We start from the raw sequence: 25,207 nt of genomic DNA, 5'->3' as shown, positions 1-25,207 counted from the left end.
AATAACTAGATTCTATGTTGTGTATACTTCAAAGTGTGGAACATAGCACACATAAAAGTGTTTGGGATTCCTTTTGATTAAACAACAACAAAACTATGAGGATGATCCTCCATATAGAGCGTCGCAGTCCCGCCTCCTACCCTGGCCCAGGAAATGAAACCCAATGCATTTTCCTCATAGACATTTTTTAAAGTATTTATTTAAAGACGGTTACGCCGCGGACAAAGCCAACTCGAGTCGTGACAACTCATGACAACACAAACAATATTTTGGACCAAACAAATAATTAGAAAGAAGAAAAAAACGGCAGGTTACAACACTTTTTTTGTTGTTTTTCTTCTTTGTAATTATTTGTTTGGTCCAAAATATTGTTTGTGTTGTCATGAGTTGTCACGACTCGAGTTGGCTTTGTCCGCGGCGTAACCGTCTTTAAATAAATACTTTAAAAAATGTCTATGAGGGAAATGCATTGGGTTTCATTTCCTGGGCCAGGGTAGGAGGCGGGACTGCGACACTCTATAGTAGAACAAAAGTTTCTGTGTAACCTGTGTAAGGTTAAGAGTCTTATAATCAGTGGGGCCATCATCCACACAATAAACTATTTGAAGTCATACTGTAGATAACTCACAACTAGGGTTGTCCCAAGCCCGTGGGTTTAATCACGTTAATCACGTTATTTAAAAAAAAAAAACATGATCGAGACAACCCTATATCCATATCATGACATTAGACTGGATATTGTCTGTGATTTTGCATATTGCACTATTGTGATATGATCTTGAAAAATCACACCTGTGTGAAGTGAGGGGTGCTCATCTTCATCATCATCATCGTACATCATCGTACATCATCATCAAGAATGGTGGTCCCTAATTGGCGTTCCCACCGACATCTGATTGGTTAGGCGATTTGCTTGTCTACATGGTGTAAATGTTCCCTTCATTGTCAATGGCGTTTAAAACCTCTTGAGCCCCATTGCCCCCACCCGCGGGGGCAGCGGCTGTCCACCTCATGAACAGCGGGTAAATGGGGCTGGACAAGGTCTCAGGTTCCAACTCCGATATTTTAGATTTTCCCCCCTGGACCCCCCTGGGGTTTAAGAGGTTAATGTTTTGATGTTTAATTTACGTCATATTTGGCGGAAATTTGACCTAATTCATTGTCAATGGCAAATATTGAGACGTGTGAGGACAAAAGCTATATACTGTAGGAGAGCCCCTCAAAAATCGGTATCGGCAGACACTCAAAATCAAATGATCGCATCGGGAGCAAAAACACATGATGGGGACATCCCTAGTCATAACTAAGTGATGCGCTACCAGATGCTACATGTCATGTTAATTAGTATTGATGACATGGATCACATTTCACATTTAATATGTTTCGTTACATCATGGGTGATGTAAGTCCATGCAGAAGTCTCCATCTAAGCACTTCAGCGTGTCCACAGCTGGAGAAGCAGACACAAATAAGAATAGGGTTGCGATCTTTTGACGAAGAGGAGCATGGTGATAAAGGCTAGGGTAGCAGAAGAACTAGCCTGTTCTGACATCATCAACCCTGCATGGCACTGCCACCGTCTAGACTTTATATGAGGAAGAAATAAAGAGCTATAGCCTACAGGATTTTATTTATTGGTTATTATCAGGTCAGCTTCAGACCAGACTGTATGAGCAATGTGCAAAATTATGGGCAATTTCAGAAAATTATTATATTCCTGGATATTAAATGTTTCTGTAAATCTTCCGTAGTGGTCCCAGTAATATTTATTACTGTACTGTATTAGCATAATCACATAAACGTACAAGTCCATTTTGAAATGCTTCACTAACACACTAACAGTTTGCTGCTAAAACTGGGTGGACACAAATAAAGAGTTCTCACACACACACACACACACACACACACACACACACACACACACACACACACACACACACACACACACACACACACACACACACACACACACACACACACACACACACACACACACACACACACACACACACACACACACACACACCTCTTGCGAGGATATGTTTGGGTCTTCTTTCTTTCTGCTATTTAAAAGGTAACTATACCTGATAATCCAGGACTCATTTAAGCTCCATTGCTTTTAGCTACAGGATGGGGAACAGCACTGTGTCAGGTACTGACAGGAGTGTGTATGATGCCATTTGGGATCGTCTCCTGCACGACTATACAAGCCTGTTCCTGACACAGATGAGTGGATGATAGCCCTGGAGATCCAGACCCTCTGGGCATTCCCCAACTGCCAACTGAGTGTGCCTTTGCTATACTGGCGTCACAGTGGAGACCCTGTTATCATGTGCTTGTTGTAAATGGTAAATGGTGCATTTACCATTGGTGCACAGTACAGTTGCGTGCCACCGATATTGTCCCTTATCATTTGACCCATTTAGGCCTGACCTCAAAATTAAAAAAAATCCTTCTAAATCCTCCAGTTTTCTGAAATAAATATTTTCACGATTTTTCAAAAATAGCAGACCTACAAGCTCGTAGCGCGCCACTCGGTGGCGCGCTATGAGCTTGTAGATCTGCTATTTTTAAATAGCTAAATTATAACAATGTTTAAAACACCAAAAGGGGTTCCCGGCCAAAATGGGTTAACTGTCCTTTTGCGCAGATCACGCAAACCTCAGCAAAAAGAAAAGGACAATATCGGTGGCCTCCAACTGTAACTCTGGGGGAGCCCGAGATCGAACTGGGAACCTTCCACCAATGTTTGTATCATTGACCGGAGGAATTGTGAAAGACACCTTGCTCCACAACTTCCTCCAGTGGGACATGTGAAGTGAAGAGGCAACTCGACTCAACTCAATTTAATTCAATTCAATAGTACAACCGGTGCATGCATGTACCGGTGCAACTATACACCCCATTCGACTGGTATCATGTATTGCCAAAATGTCCATACTGGCATCCTCACTGTTCAGTATGTCATTAATATCTGCGATTGTAGCATTGTCATTATCACTGATGTCCTGACGGAGGCGCGCCGTGTCTGGTGGCCATGAGCTACGTGAGGCACCGCCGAGCGAGGCGCTAGCCGAGCGAGTCGCCGTGCCGAGCGTTGCGAAGGCCACCAGACCCGACTCAGCGCCGTCCGAGTTACGTCCTGATAGGCAGAGAATAGTATATATTAGTAGCTCCTAGTTCCATGCACCGACAATAGTATAGAAATGACACCAGGGGGAAACCTTGACCAGGCTATGTGGTGAGGATGCCAGTATGGACATTTTGGCACCATTCAAACGTGCTGATAACGGATGATTTCGCCGTTCCAATGCAGAGATAACGGTCGAATCCGCTGAACTATATAGAAAATGATATGCAAAAGCAGCAGATATATTAACTGTGACAGTGTATGGTAGATACTGTAGAACGTTCCAGCAGAAGCATCTGTTCGAATGCAACAGCTCCCTAGATAGGCCGAAACAATGCCAGCAGTGATACCATCACTTCTAGGAACATAATGATCAAGTATACACAATATTTAATATACATGGCTCCTCTCCCGTCTGTTTCACTTGTGCTCTCCATTCAGGTCAATGAACAGAGTACAATGTTCTATATTGGAAACAAGGTTGGCCCTATCTGCAGGGAACTGCCTACAGATCCTCCTGCCTTCTATTCCATCAGGCAGGATGTGATATGGCACTCATCCTGCAACAGGGCCTGTGCCAAACAGTGTTTCATTTTTGAGGGGCACTACGACTACGCCCCCTGTCCAGCTTTTAGTGTGTGTGCACAATCTTTCCTACACAAACATTGTGGAACACAAACATTGAGGCTTTCAACTCTCAACTGTCAGTAAGAAGTCGGTGAGGATGATGTACGATGATAATAGCGCCCCTCACTTCGGGTGTGATTTGTTTTACTCTCCGATTGTCAATATAAATTATTTGCATTCATCCGTGTTGCAAAGTGCATCGTGTGTGTGTGTGTGTGTGTGTGTGTGTGTGTGTGTGTGTACCAGAAGGTGTGTAGATGGTGGAGAACACACTGTACACTACCGTACTGTAAAGAAATCTGTGGAGGCAGTTAATACATGTTACTATTAGTTATTAATAGGCCATCGTGCGTGCGTGCGTGCGTGCGTGCGTGCGTGCGTGCGTGCGTGCGTGCTAGCAGAGAGAGAGAGAGAGAGAGAGAGGGAGGTCAGGAATATCTCAAGAGCCTTGACTTAACCAGGACACATCGTCTTCAGCTGAAAAACGAATAAAGGTGTCCCAGTTCATCTGAGAAACAATTTCTCTCCTCCCCCCCACCCCCCCTTCTCTCTCTCTCTCTGTGGGTCACACTCGGTGACAGAGAGAGAATAATGATGAAACAAGCAAACGAGTAGGCAGATGAGCGGAGCAGTCTTGTAGAACAGGCAGTAGAGGGAAAACACCAGAGATGGTGAGGAGGGACACGAAGAGAAACTACAAAGTAAGATGCGCCAAACAATAGACAAAGACGAATCAGTGCAAACGAGTGGGGATGTACAGTACAGTATGTAATTCTGTTCCCTATGCTTATTGCATGACATTGGCCTAGGGCCACAAAATGGCTGATTGGAAAGGGGATTTAGGTTAAAGATAGGCCTGACATTTCGCAGGCTTATCCTCCTTCTGGGGAACAGAGCCAGATGAAGAAAGGCTCTCACACCTGCTCTCTTGCGATAGGGACGTCAGCTCCCAGACATACAGGCAAAAGACAGCAGACGTGAGGCGAGGAGAGCATCGAGAGGAGGTGGGAGAGGAGATGAGAGGATAGGAGAGTAGACAGGAGAATTAAGTAAAGGACAAAGGAGATAATCAGACGAGTGGTGGGGAGAGGACAGAGGAATTAGGTGAAGGAATATTAAAGAGGAAAATGAGAGGGAGAAGAGGACAGGTCAATAGGTTCGTGATGAATTCATACCAGTTAGAAGCCTCATGCTGCAGTTCCATTTCAGATGTGTCTCACTGTTTGATTTCCCTTTCAAACTGCGTAATTGAAAGTTGAGGCAGCCTTTTCAATTCCATAAATATAATAATTTGGCTGGTACTACTATGCACAAGTTTGCTGAACTTGAACCCATCTGTGAATGTGTCGCATTTTAGATGCATTTTTAACTCTGGTACAGTTGAGCAGCTCTTCCCATGCATATAAAAATCCGATGAACCCGTTTCTAGCCAGCATCGGATCAGATCGTTGCCTCCCAGAAGAGGCAGACCTCCTTGCCGGCTGGCATACATTCTGTCCATTGCTGCCACTCGTCAGAGGGTTGACATGCTGCAGTGACTCATACCAGTGAATAAGTAGCCTACTCACTTTCTGTTGGCATTGGGATGCTAGTGGGACTGGTGGTGTTTAGGGTGATATTCCGAAGGAGGCGTGTGGCAGTTGTCTGCACTACCATAACCGTGCCACTTCACATGTCTCGCTGGCTATGAATTTGCATCACTGCTGTTGCCCAACTCAGTTCCCCCTCAAACTAACAGACCCTGAGTGTATGGTCTAGTGACTGTCCCACACCTCCATGAAAGGACTTTGAATGTCAGTTCACTCGAATGCATGCGCTGATACATCTTCATTCTGCCTTCGAAAATCATGGAAAGGTTAGTGAACAGGCAGTTGACCCACTATCTCTCCATGTATACCATTCTGTATAGCATCTAATCAGGGGTTAGAACTGGACACGGGTACTTACTACTACTGTATGTTACCGCTCATAAAAGTATTATATTTTCTCTGTCATGGACAATAATCAGGCCTGTGTTGCTGTTTTTACAGATCGGATCAAAGATTTTGATACATAAACCACTCTATCAATACAATATTGTCTCTGCAAAATTTCCTTCAACTGCCCATACATCATTTAGATGAGGGGGGAGGCAGGGGGATCACAGTGTTGGGGAGGGGGGCTCACAGTGTTTCACAATATTTGTGAAATATATATGTGCCTCAACTCCTACAATTCCAAGTGCTTGTCAGAGTGGGGGGTCCCCAGTTCAAATATTAAACCTTTTCATGTATAAAATAACCATAGACTTTGACACTTTGGTTTAAAAAAAGAAATCACACCTGTGTGAAGTGAGGGGCACTCTTATCGTACATCATAATGACGTAGAATATTATATATTCTACATCATTATGCTGTACGATAAGAGTGCCCCTCACTTATTTATCTATTTGCTCAGACAATATGATGTAAGATTTTCCATTCATTATGAATGGGAATGTAATGTTAATGTTAGGTAGGTTACTCCGGAAGAAGAATAAAAAAAGTGTGACAATAACTATAGTCTGGTTGCCCTTTGGGCATTAAATAATAATAATAATAATAATAATAATAATAATATTAATAATAATAGTAGTAAGAAAATTGTCTATCCACAAGCCCACAATGCATCACATCGTGAAAGCCTGTGTGCTACAGATGAAGAGATGTGGATATCATTAGGAAGAGAAAAGACGGCACAAATTAAGAAGAGATGACATGGGACAGAGGAGAGAAATCAGTGAAGGTTAGACTGGGGTGAAGTAGAAGACTTGAAGCAAAGAGAAACTGTTCACAAAATGATAAATAGGTGTGTGCCACAGTGGCATGGTGACAGGAAGGGGAGAGAAAGGAGGTGCATAGTAAATCATACGAACTTAGGCAGCCTGTCAGGAAGGAAGGGAGTGATATGGAGAAATGTCACACTTTGACTTATAGTGTGGGTAGTGTTTGCCGAAATAAAAGGCTCAGGACAGGTAGGAAAAAACAGCCAAGAACTGGAAACGATACAGAAAAATCTCCAGGCGATCCGTGATGCAGAGATGCGGTTTCTTTATTCACCTTTCTTTTAAACACCATTCATGAAGATTGAAGAACAAATGTATTTACAGCTAACTGGACTCTATAATATATCTAGATGGCTGAATCTAGCCCCTAGGATGACCTGAGGCCCACCACTTAAAAACCACATGCTACCGTGCCCAAATCTGAATTTAGGTGCTCAAATGAACTCAAACTGAAGCAATTCAGTAAAGGTCAACACTTCCTCCTGGGGTCATTTTAGGGGCTGGGACCTCCAGTAAAAGGCCTAAATACTCTCCAAGAGTTGGGGAACAACATATCAAGAGAGTGGAGTGGTAGGCCCTTCGATTGACCCAGGACCAGTGATTAAATGTACCCAACTGAAGATCTACAAGCTCGTAGCGTGGCACTCGGTGCCGCACTACGAGCTTGTAGATTTAGGTTTAGGTTTAGGTTTATTTATTTAGCATGTAGTACAAAAGATAGACAATACATATCAAAAAACAAAAATACAATGCAAGGAAAGGAAGAAGCCAGCTGGCTTATTTGGAATCCTTTCCTGTATGAGGTCAATTGATTTAAAACAGATTAAAAGTTCAATTAAGAACAATACAAAAGTCTAAGAGGTTTGGCAAAGGGGGGCAGATGTGCAATAAAGAAATAAAAAACAACAGACTGCACAAAAAAGGGAAATAAACAAAACAACAAACATACAAAAGAAAATATAACACATAAAAGTAAATCATGTAATCTACAGAGAGGAAGACATAAGATATTTCTTTAGATGTTTTTTGAATATTGACAGGGATAATGAGGATTTAAGTGAAGCATCTAGGGAATTCCAAAGATGAGGGCCTCTAAATTTGATGAAAGATTGATGTTTTGAAGTACGACAAAAAGGTAATTCAAAATCATCTCTTTGCCTTGTGGGGTAGGAGTGAATGTCAGAAGTAACACGGAAAAAATTGTGAAAAGAAGAGGGAATGTCTTGTATGCATTTTTTGAATTTAAACATAAATAAACAGGTCTGAAAAACGTTTACTTTGTCAGTGGGTAATAGTGAATATTTGATAAAGAGCGGGGCAGACGGCTCATACCGATTTGAATGTGAAATCATTCTCAGAAACCTTTTTTGAATGATCAGTAATTTAGAGAGATGTGTTGAATATGTAGCAGCCCAGACAATATTACAGTAATTAATATGAGGGAAAATTAAGCTATAATAGAGTGTTAAGTGACATGAAGGAAGAACAAAAGGGCAGATTTTTCTCAATATACCAAGCATCTTCATAGACTTCATACATACAGTATCAATATGTTGTTTCCAATTTAAATGTTCGTCTATAATGACACCCAAGAATTTAGTATGTGGAACCTGGTAAATTTCAGAGCCATTGATTACAATTTTAGGTTTTTCTTTGGGAAATGTTTTGTTAATATTGCTAAAAATCATGAAGTTGCATTTTTTTATATTGAGAGTAAGCTTATTCAATTGAAACCATTTGAAAACATCCAACAATTCATCATTAACATATTTAACGAGAGTACCACAGGTAGATCTGCCCAAAGTTGAAGGGCTTCAACCTTGGGTACTGGGTAGCTGAAGTTGAAGCTCTGCCCCTCAACTTTGGGCACTTTTACATGTAGGCTGACCCAAAGTTGAAACAGTTGCAAGGGGGACATCTTTGGACATGGGGTCCTCATTGTTGGATATGTTGTTCCCACAACCAAGAAGAGTATTTTACCCTTTACTGGAGGTCCTAGGCCCTAAAATGACCCCATGAGGAAGCGTTGACCTTTACTGAATTGCTTCAGTTTCAGTTAATTTGACCACCTAACTTCAGATTTGGGCACCCTAACATGTGGTCTTAAAGTGGTGGGCCTGTGGTCATCTTAGTGGCTAGGAGGTCCAGTGAAAGGCCTACATACTCTCCCAAGATGGAGGAACAACATTTTACAATCTGGGAACCCCAGGCCTTTGTATGGCTACAATGTGACTGGTTCAATCCTAACCTAAATCTAGGCCTAAAATGTGACACCTCAAAGTGGGGTACATTGCATCCACTGGTCAATCCAAGGGCCTACCACTCCACTCTCTTGATATGTTCTTTCCCAACTCTTGGAGAGTATGTAGGCCTTTCCCTAAGGTCCAGGGAAAGTCCTACATTGTAGGACTAGTAGCATGCCAAAGTTTGTGCTATTGCCATTGAGAATGCATTGGGCGTTTAAGTTAAATAACTCAGAAACTACAAATCATTTCAAAGTAAAAAGTTCCAGCATGTGTCTCCACAGTAAGCTGAATTATAAAATGTGTGATTAGAGTTTCTAGGTGAAAGTAATTTTTTGACGCCATAGAGCTGCCATAGAGCTGCCATTGAGCCCCATTATACATTACTCAAATTTGAAAGCACTATATTTCTAAAACTATGAAACATTTCAAAGATTTCTTTTCAGGCAAACATGTCCACCGTAAGATGAACCTAAATAGGTTTGAATGGGGTTTCTAGGTGTAAGTATGTAGGACTAGTAGCATGCCAAAGTTTGTGCTATTGCCATTGAGAATGCATTGGGCGTTTAAGTTAAATACGGGGAGGAAATATGACAGCAAACTGCCTGTCATATTTTCTCCCTATTCCAAAGCCCCCCAGGTACATTATATATTTAAACTATTTTCAGCAATGGTACACCCACTATTTTTTCAGTGGGTAGATCTTGTTGAGCTGGTCATTTTGAAAGTAGATCTCACGTCATAAATGTGTGGGCACCCCTGTTCTAGCCCTTAGGATGACCCGAGGCCCACCACTTAAAAACCACATGCTACGGTGCCCAAATCTGAATTTAGGTGCTCAAATGAACTCAAACTGAAGCAATTCAGTAAAGGCCAACACTTCCTCCTGGGGTCATTTTAGGGGCTGGGACCTCCAGTAAAAGGCCTAAATACTCTCCAAGAGTTGGGGAACAACATATCAAGAGAGTGGAGTGGTAGGCCCTTGGATTGACCCAGGACCAGTGATTAAATGTACCCCACTGAAAAATAGCAGATCTACAAGCTCGTAGCGTGGCACTCGGTGCCGCACTACGAGCTTGTAGATCTGCCCAAAGTTGAAGGGCTTCAACCTTGGGTACTGGGTAGCTGAAGTTGAAGCTCTGCCCTTCAACTTTGGGCACTTTTACATGTAGGCTGAACCAAAGTTGAAACAGTTGCCAGGGGGACATCTTTGGGCCTGGGGTCCTCATCATTGGATATGTTGTTCCCACAACCGAGAAGAGTATTTTACCCTTTACTGGAGGTCCTAGTCTAGATCCTTCCACCTCCACAATCCTACCTTGACTGAGTGGCAGTGGGAGGCCTCCCTACTTATAAAGGCTAATCATACCAATCTGAATTATTTCCACAATATTAAACCAGTTACTTCTTAATGTCCAGAGACATCAAGTTTCACGAACACATTAAAGTGTCACATATTATTCAACCAATTATCCACATTATATAAACAATGATAAATCAGAGTACTCTAAACAATCCCTCACACTGTTGGCATGTTCCCCACACCCCACAGCTGGTAGTTGCTCCTGTCTATGGAGTCAACAATCAATTATCAATGAACTTGAATCAAGCATCAAACTATATATAGTCAAACAAATATAACTCTGCAACAAAGAATAATTCAAACTTTAACCATGTTTGAGCAATTCAGAGATGTAAGAGAGGCTGAGTGAGATGTAAAAATCATTGGGGGGAGAGAGAGGCGGGATTCCGCGGGAAGTGTGTATAGAGCTGCCAGAATTCACTGTTCTTTGTCTGCAAATAAACTGCATTGGGGTGACCTTGTGTGCTGTGACCGTGGCAGAGTCCTACTTTAACTCTGATTTACTCTGCTCTGGCCTGGAACGTCTCACCGAAAAATCACTCATCAGACTGGGCAACCAACCTGCTGCTGGGCTCCCCAACGCCATGCCATATGGGGCAAATAAAAGGCCAACACAACAATACATGTACCTTGACAGTTTGGGCATGCTGTCAGTAGCCTTTTTTCTGGAAAGCCACAGTATTGTGACCGAGCTACCATGTGGAAATATACGCCTATACTATACCTACATTGTCACCAAATGTTAAAGTGACATGGTATTGCCCTGGGTGTTAAAGTATCTGGCAGCTGTCTTATTATTCTCTTTTTCTGGGAAGTTAAACAACACACGAACAATTCTTACTTTGGATACTGCTCTCAGGTAGGATGGCCTGCTCTGGCCACCCGTAGCTCTGTCTACTATAGCATGACATTTCAAAATTGAGAATTGTGAACGGCTGTTCAGTAGCCATTCTTAGAAAGACCTTAACATAACATTTGCAATCCTTGACGGGCCAAACATCTGTTTTTGGACATTCCTCAATGGTTATCATGAATCCATGGAAGGTGTCCGTGACATGTTTTTTTTTCTTTCTTTTATATACAGTATACTGTATACTTTGTCGTTATGAAGATGCTTTTTTGTATTTATGCAACAGAATTACGCTCAGCCCAAATCACCAAATACAGGTATGGCCACTTGATCAAGTGCTCCAGACATCTCTTTCCTAAGTATCCATGCCCATATATGGGGTTCTTATGCCCATATCGGGATCTAGGATCTAGGGATCTCATTTTCCCAGAATCTATTTAGACGTTTGTGGTACTACAATGTACTAAATTTAGAAATCCCATGTCGTCATAGATGGTCACGTTACTTCAATACACTTATAAAGAAATTCCACGATGTCAGCGGAATAACCTGTATCGTTGTTCTTTTGAGACATAGGTCAACTGCAGGGAAGAACTGGACCAGACCCAACATCAACTCACTTCTCCATCTCAGTATTATTCATGGGAATACCAGTTCAGAGCATACGTCAGTTCACTGCACGTTTGAATGGGCTTGCTGTCTCAAGGCTCACCGCTGAATTGGGAAGAATGCAAGAAACATGCAGACCATGTCAAGAAACATGGCATCATCCAGTTTCTCAACATCTATAATAAAGTTAAGGATCGTCAAAAGGACGTTTTGAAATGGGGTGATGAGGTGGAGTACATGTTGATTGAAATGGACGAAAATAATGAAAAGGTCTGCCTTCTTCTGATTGCAGGAGATGTTCTGGACACGCTTCAAGAGAAAGGGGAAAAGACAAAACCCAACCATCCAACCCACTGGAGTCCAGAATATGCCAGCTACATGCTCGAAGGGACCCCCGGACAGCCCTATGGTGGGACCATGTTGGAGTTCAACATGGTAGAGGATAACATGGGGAAGAGACGAAGAGAGGCCTCATCGGTTCTAAACGCCAATCAAACGGTTTGCACCATCACCTCATTTCCAAGGCTTGGCTGCCCAGGGTTCACTCGGCCAGACCACCAGCCAACTCCTGTCGAAACGGGTGTGTCGAAGTCGCTGTTTTTCCCAGACGAGGCCATATGTAGACATCCAAGATTTGGTACCCTTACCAGGAACATACGTCACAGAAGAGACGAGAAAGTAGTGATCAACGTGCCAATATTTAAGGACAAAAACACCCCGTCACCATTTGTGGAAACGTATCCCGAAGATGACGGGGAGTCAGCCAGCGCAGCTCTCCCAGACCACATCTACATGGACGCTATGGGCTTTGGAATGGGCAACTGCTGCCTTCAGATGACATTCCAAGCCTGCAGCATTGACGAAGCAAGGTACCTTTATGACCAACTAGCACCATTCTGCCCCATATTGATGGCTTTGAGTGCCGCCTCGCCCTTCTACAGAGGCTACGTGTCAGACATTGACTGTCGCTGGGGGGTTATTTCTGCCTCTGTGGACGACAGGACACAGGAAGAGCGGGGGCTGAAGCCTCTGAAGGACAACAAGTACCGAATCTTCAAATCGAGATATGACTCAATTGACAGCTACCTGTCCAGCTGTGGTGAGAAGTACAACGATATTCATCTCACAATAGACGAGGAGATCAACAGACAACTTCTAGCAGCAGGGATCGACAAGCTGCTGGCCCAACACATAGCTCACCTTTTCATCCGGGATCCCCTCTCGCTCTTTGAGGGGAAAATCAACCTGGACGATGAAAACGAGTCCGATCACTTTGAAAATATACAGTCGACCAACTGGCAGACACTGAGGTTCAAACCGCCGCCTCCAAATTCAGACATTGGCTGGAGGGTCGAGTTCCGCCCCATGGAGGTTCAACTCACCGATTTTGAAAACGCTGCATATGTGGTGTTTGTCGTCCTGCTGACCAGAGTGATCCTGTACTACAAACTGGACTTCCTGATCCCCTTGTCAAAGGTTGACGAAAACATGAAGGTTGCACAGAAAAGAAATGCCGTGCAGGAGGGCATGTTTTACTTCCGAAAAGACATCTTCAAAGGTTGCTACCCACTTGACGACACCTCCTCTACTCAGAACGGCCTGGAGATTGATGGTTGCGAGGAGTACACACTGATGAGTATAGACACAATCATCAACGGGAAGGAGGGGGTCTTTCAAGGGCTTATCCCGGTCGTCAACAGCTACCTGGAAAACACAGAAGTGGACGTCGACACCAAGAGCACCATTCTGAATTACCAGAAGCTCATAAAGAAACGTGCCTCCGGTGAGCTGATGACGATGGCGAAGTGGATGAGAGAGTTTGTGGCAGAGCATCCCCAGTATGAGCAGGACAGTGTTATAACTGACAAGATCAACTATGACTTACTGAGGAAGTGTGACAGGATTGCGAAGGGAGAGGAGAGATGTCCCGAATTGGTTGGAGACCCGGTCAACAGATTCACATGAGAAATGTTTCATGCACATAAAGATCTAAATATAATAGGGCTGCAACTATCGATCATGTTCTTAATGATTATGTTATCGATTACTTTTTTGATTAATCGAAAAATGTAATATTAAAAACAATACTGTTTTAATTTAAAGGGCAAGGTCGCTTCTCGCCCACAGGGCGTCTTTCCGGTTAGTCTGCTTAACCCTATATTATACTTCATCGTACAGTGGTGTCACACTACCCTGGAATTCAAACTGGTTCTATCCGTTCGGCAGCGAAGTGGGGAACAAATATCCTCCAAGTGTATCAGTCTGGATTCCAGGCTAGTGGCATGCATAGAGATAGTGGATGTACAATAATTATATGCAATGTAGTACAGTTGTACAATAGCTTGTTTTTAATCTTGTACTGTAAATACTGTGTTCCACTCTTCGAAATATTAATGAATTACGGTAAAATTATGTATTTTGGTCGCAGATAATGCTTTCTTGGGCATTTTGTAAAAGTCCTTTCGCATTTTACAGAGAATTGTTTGCTTTGCTGTGCTTAAACAAAAGCAAGGGCTCACAACTCACTTTGTAACGCTCCAGGTAAATTTATTCACAATCACAGCAGGCAGGACATACGTTTCGACCCGTATCGGTCTTTCTAAAATATATACTTGAGTGTGTTAAAGGTTTTTTTTAGTATTCAAACTAATTAAACCGTCCTTTATTTCACAAGGACAAGGTATACAGTAAAAGGCCACCTTGTCAAATAAACCAACAGCTCAGATATAAAATAACAAAAGAGTAATTTTAACACATCTATTATCTTTAGGGGGGCAAAAAAGAAGATGATGATGTTTATGTGTCAAGAGATCCAGAAAAGAGGCATAAATCTATCTGGGGCTGGTAGATAAACTATTTTCAAAAGAAAAATGTGAAATATATAACATTTTAACAACATCAGCTACGGGGGTCCCTGGCAGTCTGGCACAAAATGTTTTCAGATGGGAATACGCGGACAATTACATATTGAGGGGCCATAGATATGAAAATGTTTGAGAACCACTCGTTTAAACAACATTTAGGAAGCAAGCAAATAGCCACTTTAGAAACAAGCCCCCCAAAAAACCAACAACCCGCACCCACCAATATTTACAAGTAACATTACAGAAAAACAAGGCCAAAGTCGCTTATAAATACGGCAACACTAGTGGTCACCAGATGATCCTCTCTGCCCCCTCTCTGCCACTCCCCACCCGTCCCGCCCGCCTCTGCCTCTGTGACAGTCAAGTCTAAAATGATTAAACTGTTCCATCCACTCATGGTTGGCTAATAGCCCAGTTGACCTTGGTGTTTGAATTAATGGCGGTGCGAGAAAATGAATGAGTCAGTGGAGTGCCATTGAGGTGGAGACAGAGAGCCCTATGGAGACTGCAATGATCGCTGCTTGGGTGCAGGTAGTGACGTCACACTTTCACTTCCACTCTGGATTTATTGCGACCATTACCATAGGTCGCAGTTTACTATGAAAACCTAGCCTAATGAAAACCTGCATTTCCCGTAAGTCGGTCGGTCAGTCGGTCCCGCCGTGTGACATCACGCCTTCTCGTCCTCAGGGCGTCTTATTGGTATGTTAATCGTTTTCATTTAATTTTTCATCTTCTTCAAAACACACATTTGGTACTACTTCTCCAGATTTTATCCAAAACTCACGTACCGGTGTATGTACCATTTTGATATCCGTGTGTGTGTGTGCGCGTGTGCGTGTGCGTGCGTGCGTGCGTGCGTGATTCTGCATACCAGGGTTCAGAGAAAGTGACAGACTTTGTGAGTGACAGTGTGTCTGCAGTAGGCTATACGTTGTGGAATATGTCACTAAAGGCATTCATTAGCGGGCTGAGCTGTGTCACAGTCAGTGTTAAATTAGGCTGCCCGAGGTCTCTCTCTGAGACTTTGCTTAGGGAGCTATACCTGCTATTGTGATGACAGGTTCTCTGAAGATCTGGGCCCCTTGTGTCTGGGCTGGAAGCCAAAAAATTGATTCTGCTATATAAATATTTGAAGTATTTCAGAAAACGTGGGTCAGGATTTTGAAGGCATTTTTAGGAACGGCCACATGGGACTGAGGATGGCACACAGCATGGCAGACACACAGTCCAATCAATTAGACAGCCGTGCTTGCATCACCACCCCGCCACAGGAGAGGGAAGGCAGGGTGCCGAGGCCGACACACATCAATAACGCTGGAGTATTAGGTTACATCATGGAAGTCAGGAATTCAACTCAGAGTGCCGTACGGCGTATAGCAGCATGAACACATTTTCAAGAAAAAAGTGTTAGTCGAGTGACACGTCACATGACAATTTATAGCGATATTAATCAGGCTGAAGTCTTCCGCAGAGACACTCTAAGACTATCACATATCTGCCAGGCTTAACTGTGCGTTCCCACCTCAAGATGAAATATCATTCTAGCCGCTTGAATCACTTCACTTAGGGGTCAATGTTGCTAGTTAATGTGAGAGGAACTGAACGCTTCGTTCACGTCGCCCCTTTGCATTGACTTTGTATATGCAATCGCTCTGCTCAAACAATTTTATCTTGCGGTGGCAACACACCTTAAGGGTGGGGTAAGTTTTCACCCCCTGTCTGTCTGTGTGCCTGGAGCTAATCTCGTAAACTATACAACACAGATCAAAGTTAAGGTCTTGTGCACCAGTAGGCTAAAGAAGTAATTTCCCACATATTTTTCAAATCGGCAGCATAGTGGCGCTAGACATACTGTAACACGAATGTTATACAATTTTCATCATACATATTTTTTATATTCTTCCATAACAGTTGGCTTAACTTAACTATTTTACAAATAATGCCTACGATCGTGAAAACACAATCTGACTGAACCCACATTGTATTCTAAACAACACAGAGTCAAACGGAATGAGCCCTTACTATGGAAGCCAGGCAGAACATGTCTGTCTGTGTGACACGGTGTGACACCTCCACCAGAGGGCACAGTGTGGTTTTAGACACACACACACAGCTAACTGCGCTAATTGTTGCTGTTGCAATTCACGAGCTGCGTTCACTTCCCGCGTTTGCGTGTCTTAATTGTATTTGGATGCCCATACTCCACTATGCTAACAGAAGTCATGTGAACCAGTGAACTCCAAATCAATACAGAATTGAATTATTACATATAGCATACAGCACAGTGCAAGCATTAGTATTGAGACAAGTTTCCTGGTACTTGATCATGCAATGGAGAAGAACATTGCGTAACATTGTTGCATGCAATAATATAATTTCTACCATTCAATGATGCAACAACAAACTACTGCATTCGTTCTGCCACTCTTTGAACTCTGTTACTCAAACAATGCCACTAGCATATAGTCCAACAGCTTTACGCTCCAATTTAACACACCTAATCTAATCTAAAAACACATTATCCCTGCAATGTCACATTCTGCCGCTTACACAGCCCCTGGTGGAGATAGGCGCTCCACAGTGTGCCCCTTTCTGCAGTTATCAGTCAGATGTTGGTGTTGACATGCACAGCTATATACACTTAACGGTGCATACATCACACATGGACGCAAACACAGATTATTGTTCATATATGCGTGTACGCATTTGAGTGTGTATCCACATACTAATACGAACACATGGACACACCTAGATGCATCTGACATGAACAACAACTTATTTAATATTCCACAGAAGCAACTTGGTGTGCATGTGTGTGCATGCATGTGTGCGTGCGTGTGTGTGTGTGTAGTGTGACTGTGCGTGTGTGCGACCGTGCGTGCATGTGTTTGTTGGAGGATGCAAACACAGTATGTGACTGTGAAAGAATACAGTAAAAGTCAATTAGGGGATGAGACTGAATGCCATCAATATGCATAGACTACGTCCTGAAGATGGATTCTCTAAATAAATCAATGCAGGCGGTAGGTGGAAGGGAGGAGAAGGGTTGAGGCCGCAAACGATTTATAGCTCAATCCATCAGTGTAACTACAGCGACAGCTGCACAGAAAAGCGTGCACGCGCACACAAACACACAAGCAAAAAAGAAAACAGCATCACACCAAAATAAATTCACACCAAACATTCAGACAAAGACACGGATAAGGAAACTGTAAACAGTTTAGTCAAGGTGGAAAAACAGCACAGAATGACAAGCCTTTGAATGTCATCGACATGTTTGAATGCCACAGGACCTCTTAAAGGACCACTTCACCACTTTTCAACCTATCTTCATATTATAGGTCCTCACTAATAATCATGCAATTTTTTTCTACTCGGTCTGTGTCTCATAGGAGGGCTGTGGGCAGTTCAGAAACCGTCCTCCAGTGACATCATTGATGGGGAATCCAAGCTAATAGAAACTGCAGGCTTTCTAGTCCTGAAAAGTTGCAATGCGAAAATGGAAGCCATCGTTCTCACGATAATGAAAATCTAAATCTATTTTTGTAAACAAATCTTGTTTAAAAAAAAAATCTGCCTAATGATGTCACTGGAGGACGGTTTCTAAACTGCCCCACAGCCCTCCTATGAGACACAGACTGAGTAGAAAGAAATCGTGCCATTTTATCATGATTATTAGCGAGGACCTATTATATGAAGAGAGGTTGAAAAGTGGTGAAGTGGTCCTTTAAGATCAGAATGATGAACACATTTGATTGCTTACAGTTTGAAAACCAAAACAGTGAGATTGAGGACGTATTTCGCTGCTGTGAAAGAAATTCAATAAGGCCTTAATTGTGTGTAAGAATCAGATATATGTTGTCAATCAAGCACTCAATCCAACTGCATCTAGACCAAGCACATTTCATCCAAATGTGCTATATAAATAACGTTGTAAAAGTTGCTGTGCTGTCTGTCCCGTGGGAGGAATAATTTCTCGCTGAGAGCGCTGTTTGGATTTGTTTAGGACTCAAGCTAAGGGTTGTGCTGAGAACTAATCCCTCTCATTTATTCCATTTAGGTCAGAGAAGCAGGCGGCGGAGAGTGGTCTTAAATCTCTCAGTCTGAATTTAGAAATGAATAAACTAATTAAAGGGCTGTGGTGGCTGCATGGGATCATGAATTAGCTAAAATATACAGCCTCCCATGTAACCTCCGTCCGTAGTTCTATCGATTCCTCTCATCATTTACAAGCTACATTACGTTTTGTTTCCCTGCATGTAAGCTTAACAAGAGGGAGATAGGAAGGGGGGGGGGGAAGGCAGAAACCTGTACGTTTCCTTGCTCTCTCCAGCTGTCTCTCCTCTTTGGTTGGCATTCATTAGCCTTTGATCCATACTGTAAAATCCCATTCTCCACAAAGACAATAAAAACTAATTCACCAAGGATGGCTTAAGCGTGCTGCCTGGTAGAGAGCCTGCTGCTGTTGTAACTGTAACCCTCACGTACAGCTGAACAAGTCTCTCAAGCCTCCCTGCTAAGCTTCCTGCAGGATCTCAGCTTCAACTGGGTCTTACAGTGGAAGGAGAAAGAAAGAGGGCAGGAAGAGATATGGAGCACTCACTGAAACCAGAACAAATCCTAATTTCTGGCAAAGAGGAGACGAAAGAGAGAAGGGTAGAAAGTACATGCTCAAGTGCAAACCTAAGTCAAATGTTTACCCCAAGGGTCTTAATTGACAATTGGATTTTGCACTGTCCCAACAGATAAACAAACAAATAGAAATACAGCATCACAAATGTACCGTATGACTCTGCGGCTCATGCCAATTAAAATTTGCATTTCACATCCATGTATGTCTAAACTCATAATGAATGAATACTTTGTTCCAGAGATATTGCATTCACCAAGAACAGGTGACAGACATGAGGTCACAGTGACCTTGACCACTTTGACCACCTATTTTTAACCCGTTAGCCTGTTTTGGGTTTCTAGGAATGTTTTTCGCCATAAAATGAAAGGTCATTAATCATGCAGACACATACATACTGTATACACATACAGTACATGATATATACTGTACCCCTCCTTCCCTGCATGTCTGCCAACTCTCCCACCCACCCACGCTCTCTTCCCAGCTGCAGACAACACAAAAAAGAAAGTAAAGAGATGAAATAAAAGATAATAATAATAGCAACAATAGCAACAGCATCAGTTCATCCTTGAGTCCAAGACAGGTGGATGTTTGTACCACATCTCATGAACTTCCCTCATTCTCGCGTTCACAAGAATCAGAGAGACATGTCATCCTTGAGTCCAAGAGGAACATTTGTTAAGACATTGTCATCATGTTAATTGTTCTCAATGCTGGAATTAATGGACGAACGGAAGGACAGTAACACAATGCGTCGAGCCACGGTTGTCAACAAAGGCATACAAGTAATAAATAGCCTAGATTGGTTCTTACACTGCACAGCATAGCGTGAAGAGCCTACGAATCAATGTGAAATCAGACATTGTGTCCTCAGTGCACCTACTTTGCTGGCTAATGTACCATTCTCCAACAAGTGATATACTGCATTTATTAATTCCTTTTGAAGACCACATGTCCTGTGCTATCCGATTATCACATAATCAGTGGTGTAAAGTAACCAAGTACATTTACTTAAGTACTGTACAATTTATTACGTATTTGTTGTTTACTTGAGTATTTCCAATTTCCAATACTTTTAACTTCTACTGCACTACATCGCGGATCCAAATACTGTACTTTTTACAAAATACTGTACTTTTTCCAGCCAATACTTTTGTAAGTAAATGTTGAATTCTGGACTTGTACTTGTAACAGAGTATTTCTATATTGCAGTATTGTTACTTTTATTTAGGTAACAAATGTGAGTACTTTCTCCACCACTGCACATAATGTTCTGGAAAGTGGACTATTTGGCTGTCTGAGGAGGACTAAAAGCCTGTGACCTGGAGAATCTGTCCTCTCCCCAAATCTCAATTTAAAACTATTTAGGTCAATCAAGCCACACTTAATAGCTCATGGCTAGGAGGGACTTGAAATCACATTCAAGACGGATGGATGGATGGATGGATGGCTGATGGATGGGTGGATGGATGATGGATAGATGTGATAGTAAATAGGTAGAGAGAGAGAGAGAGAGAGAGGGGGGGGGGGGGGGGTTCTCCTTGACAGAGTCCTTGACATGAAATGGTTGATAACCACTGTCATACATAGGTGTTGGTGACAAATTAGTACATTAAGTACATTAACATGCACACAGTGAGCGAAGGGCACTAACGAGTTCTCAGTGGGGAGGGGTTAAGTGTCTTGCTGAAGGGCATGCCATGTATAGACCGGATGAGCCCAGGCTGTTATCTCTGTATTGAATAGGCGAATAGGGCCAATATGGCCATACTGGCATACTCACTGTTTCAGTATGTCATTATCACCTATTGTCATTATCACTGATGTCCTGACGGAGGTGCGCGGTGAGCCACGTGAGGCACCGCCGAGCGAGGCGCTATAGCCGAGCGAGTCGCCGTGCCGAGCGTTGCGACGGCCATCAGACCCGACTCAGCGCCGTCCGAGTTACGTCCCGATAGGCAGAGAATAGTATATATTAGTAGCCCCTAGTTTCCATGCGCTGACAATAGTTGGAAATGACACGTCCACCATGTTCAGCCAAGGGTGAGTATGCCAGTATGGCCATATTGGCCCTATTTGAAGGTGCTGATAACGGATGATTTCGCCTATTCAATACAGAGATAACGGTCGAATCCGCTGGTCCAGGGTTAACTTTCTTTTTCTTTTTACTTTTTCTTCCCCAATTTAGTCGTTATGCCAATAGGTTCCTCCCCACACACATTTCTGCGTTGTCACTGCTGTCGTAGCCTACTGACTCACCTGCCAGTGAGGAGCCCCCACCAGGAGGACATAGAGCCTTCGTCCTACTCTGCATGCTGTCGTAGCCTACTGACTCACCTGCCAGTGAGGAGCCCCCACCAGGAGGACATAGAGCCTTCGTCCTACTCCTCCCGGCCAACATCCCCGCTGGCAGGTGCCGCCCCAGCCTGCAGGAGTATGTGCGATGACCAATATTACCCTCCCTGCCCGACTTCCCTCCCCTGAACGGGGACACAGGCAAATTACGTTCGTGTAAGATGCTTGACAAAGCCGGATGCACCACGGTGGATTTGAACCCACAACCTCCGTACTTTACCACTGCGCCACCCGAGCGCTATATCTGCTATTTTTGAAACAATTTGAATATTTTTTTAATGTTCAGATGATTGGGTCCACGGCTAAAAACATATCATTTTGGGGGTCCTTATATGTTTGAAGAAAACTACTGGTTTAGAAGGTATTTGTATAGAATTGGACTCAGGTCTTAATGGGTTAATTTAACTATCGCAAGTCGAGGATGAGGATTTCACTGTGTCTAGAACAAGCACATGTTGTTTACTCCTGACAGCATAATGGTTCCCTTCTCAAACAAAATGGTCATCACCTTGGAAAACGGAGGATTACATGAAACACATCGACTCAGCTCATCTCTCTAGGCAGGCACACTATTTGAATTTGTAACACATCTTACCTGTTCAAAACTCTCAACACCACATTTTCCAAATTAGTTCACGCTAGTCATAACATTATTTGTAATACGAAGCCGCTTATAACCTGCTCACACTGCAGATATAATCTGCAGTGTGAGCAGGTTGTATAAGCGGCTTCATATTACAAATAATGCTATGACTAGCGTGAACTTTTTTTTACTTTTATTACACATGACTCTGCAACATAGTACTCTACACATTTCAAACCATAAGATCTGCCTAATGGAGCCAAAGGGACTACAGGTGTCCTTGGCTACATTTGTGCACTCTCAAGACTTAAGTGTTTTACTGTGTACTTCCTGGCCTCTGTCTCGGCTCTATCTAGTCACACTTCATGGTGCACTTTACTGAGGTATAATAAACATGCTTTATTTACCACAGGACAAGGACAAGATGGCTTCCCTGAATGGTGTCAACAGGATTGTTGTTGGGTCAATAATTGCTAGACACTAGTTGCGCTCTATGCAACAGTAACTACGGGAGACGGTTGACGTGGGAAACAATAACAGCAAGAAGCAGTTCATTAAATTGACATTATATCATGGCCATGAATAATAGGCTACTTGGTTTTGATTGGACGGAGGGTTTACTTTGCACTCATTTCTTGGCTGCGGTCCATATAAAAATGCTGAGCAGGCCCATTTGACCTTGATTGAGGAACAAGATGCATGGCAAGAGGAAAATATCTACAATAAGTGACTATGAAAGAGGGTTATTGGAGCACGGATGCCGCAGGATCTTCAATCACAAGACTGCTCAACTGTTTCAACAGTGACCAAAGAGAAATATGTGCTTCAATCCTAGCAATAACATCAGTAACTACTAGAATGATCAATGATGCAATGGCAAGTTGTCTTGTAATACATTTTACCAGAATTTATATATTGTACATATGTCCAGTGGTGTAAAGTAACAATTACTATACTTAAAGGACCACTTCACCACTTTTCAACTTCTCTTCCTATAATTGGTCCTAACTAATGTTCATGATAAAATACCACCATTTTTTCCTACTCAGTCTGTGTCTCATAGGAGGGCTGTGGGCAGTTCAGAAACCCGTCCACCAGTGACATCATCGATGGTGAATCCAAGCTAATAGAAACGGCAGGCTTTCTTTTCCTGAAAAGTTGCAATGCAAAAGTTGAAGCCATCGTTCTCACGATAATAATAATCTAAATATATTTTAAAACAAATCTGCCTAATGATGATGTCACTGGTGGACGGGTGTCCGAACTGCCCAAAGCCCTCCTATGAGACACAGACTGAGTAGGAAAAAATTGTGGTGTTTTATCATGAACATTAGTGAGGACCAATTTTATGAATGAATGATTTTATGATGAATGTTGAAAAGTGGTCCTTTAAGGATGTCCATTTGCGAATAATTTTACTTCTATTCCACTACATCTCAGAGGCAAATAATGTACTTTTACTCCACTACCTTTATTTGAAAACTTTTTTTTGTTACTTTGTAGATTTTGATTATAGCCTATTACAAATCATACCGTAACCACTTCAGCCATTATACATTTCGGCCATTTGAAAATAGCCGATCTGCAATACATTGTGAACTTATAGATCTGCTATTTTCAAAAGATTTTTATACATTTGAAAACTTGAAATGAGACATTTACTTTTGGTACTTTAAGTACATTTTGATGCCAATACTTTTGTACTGTCACTCAAGTCAATTTTTAATTCTGGACTTTTACTACATTTTCTACATTGCAGTATTGATACTTTTACTTAAGTAAAACATTTAAGTACTTTTACCACCACTGCATAATAGAGGGTATGTGCATGCACAAAGTGAGTGGAAAATCGAGTGGCAAAGTGATGCATGGACTGTCCAGAATGACACATTTGAATCATCAGTTTAAAATCATAGCGCGACCTCTGAGCTAGATACATATGTGTAGAGAGGGATGTTATACTGCACATAGTATGGTTGCAGTCATAATGCCTTAATTAAAGTAAAACTCATGTACCGAGCAGATACTCAGTGTGTGGGCGTATCTACGCACCTGTTCATACGCCTTATTTCTAGGTGTGTGAAAGCTTGTTTCTGTAGTCATACTGTAAAACCCTAATTATACAAATGAATGTCTGCAAAACATCTCTGCAAAAAACATTTGCAGAGATGTGGAAAACAGCCATGTTGTGAGCAGCCGAATCATCCGTCAACCTATTCTCCACAAGTGGCAGTGGGCAAGTACGTGTTGCATTGCAGCCATACACCAAGACAATGCCACAGGCCTGAATATTTTTGTACGTTTGATAATATTGTACTCAGGGCGTACTTGCAAAAGAGAGCATGCCCACAATGGTCTTCCCTGATTAAATAAAGGTAAAAAACCCGTGTGAAGTGAGTGGTGCAACTCCGTGTGGGGGTCCCCGGAGGTTCCAGACCCACAGGAACGTGCCCAGGGGGCCGAGCCGGTTCTGGCGAGCTGCTCTGCGTCCAACACGGTTGAGAAATGACAGAGTTACTGTGTGGGGGACCGCAGGGGGTCCCTCTACTGTACTGTACTGTACTGTACTGTACTGACACTGTACTGTACTGTCACACCCGGAATCATAAAGTTAATATGTGTGTGTGTTAGGCTGTTTGCAAACAGTGACACTTGTTTGTGAAAACCGTGCTCGGACAGACCCAGCCAGGGACGGACACAGCCTGCCAGCCAAGCCAGGGACGGACACACAAAGCTCCTTAATGGAGTGGTTAGGTTACACCACTCAAAAAGAATACATGACACCTATTATTGAGAAGTCTGTTAGCTCTCTGGTATGTTGTGGGGAGCAATTCCCTGGCATGATTTGGATCCCTTGTCTCCTTAGAGGGAAGGGTCACTACAAATCAATACAAATTAATCAGGGTTGAATAACAAACGCTTGACTGCAGTTACATATACACTTGTACACATGTGCAGGGCAGCCAATCGATGTAACCTGACCAATCACAGGTAAGGTAAAAACAAATCACACCCGTGTGAAGTGAGGGGCAAACTTATCATCGTACATCATCCATTCATTGTCAATGGGAATTTATTCTTTGTGTAGGACAAAAATAGCCGATTTGCTCAGACACACATGACATAAATTCTCCATTCATTGT

At 42.7% G+C, this 25,207-nt stretch overlaps 1 protein-coding gene and 1 long non-coding RNA gene across 2 annotated transcripts in view; one reads left to right on the top strand and one right to left on the bottom strand.

Moving 5' to 3' along the window:
- The window catches only part of LOC306939615, a 40,295-nt gene that overhangs the window by 2,844 nt on the left and 12,244 nt on the right, over positions 1-25,207 (bottom strand). The window lies entirely within an intron of this gene.
- Positions 11,705-13,591, top strand: LOC306940247 (glutamate--cysteine ligase catalytic subunit-like; the record flags this gene model as incomplete). Its single annotated transcript, XM_079525269.1, has 1 exon — positions 11,705-13,591. One exon carries the CDS (start codon positions 11,705-11,707, stop codon positions 13,589-13,591), a length of 1,887 nt encoding a protein of 628 aa, XP_079381395.1.

Source organism: Electrona antarctica (genome assembly GCF_951216825.1).
Source record: "Electrona antarctica genome assembly, chromosome: 16".
Classification (NCBI taxonomy): Eukaryota; Metazoa; Chordata; class Actinopteri; order Myctophiformes; family Myctophidae; genus Electrona; species Electrona antarctica.
Note: the sequence above shows the minus strand (reverse complement) of the source record. Positions and strands in the feature narration are given on the sequence as shown.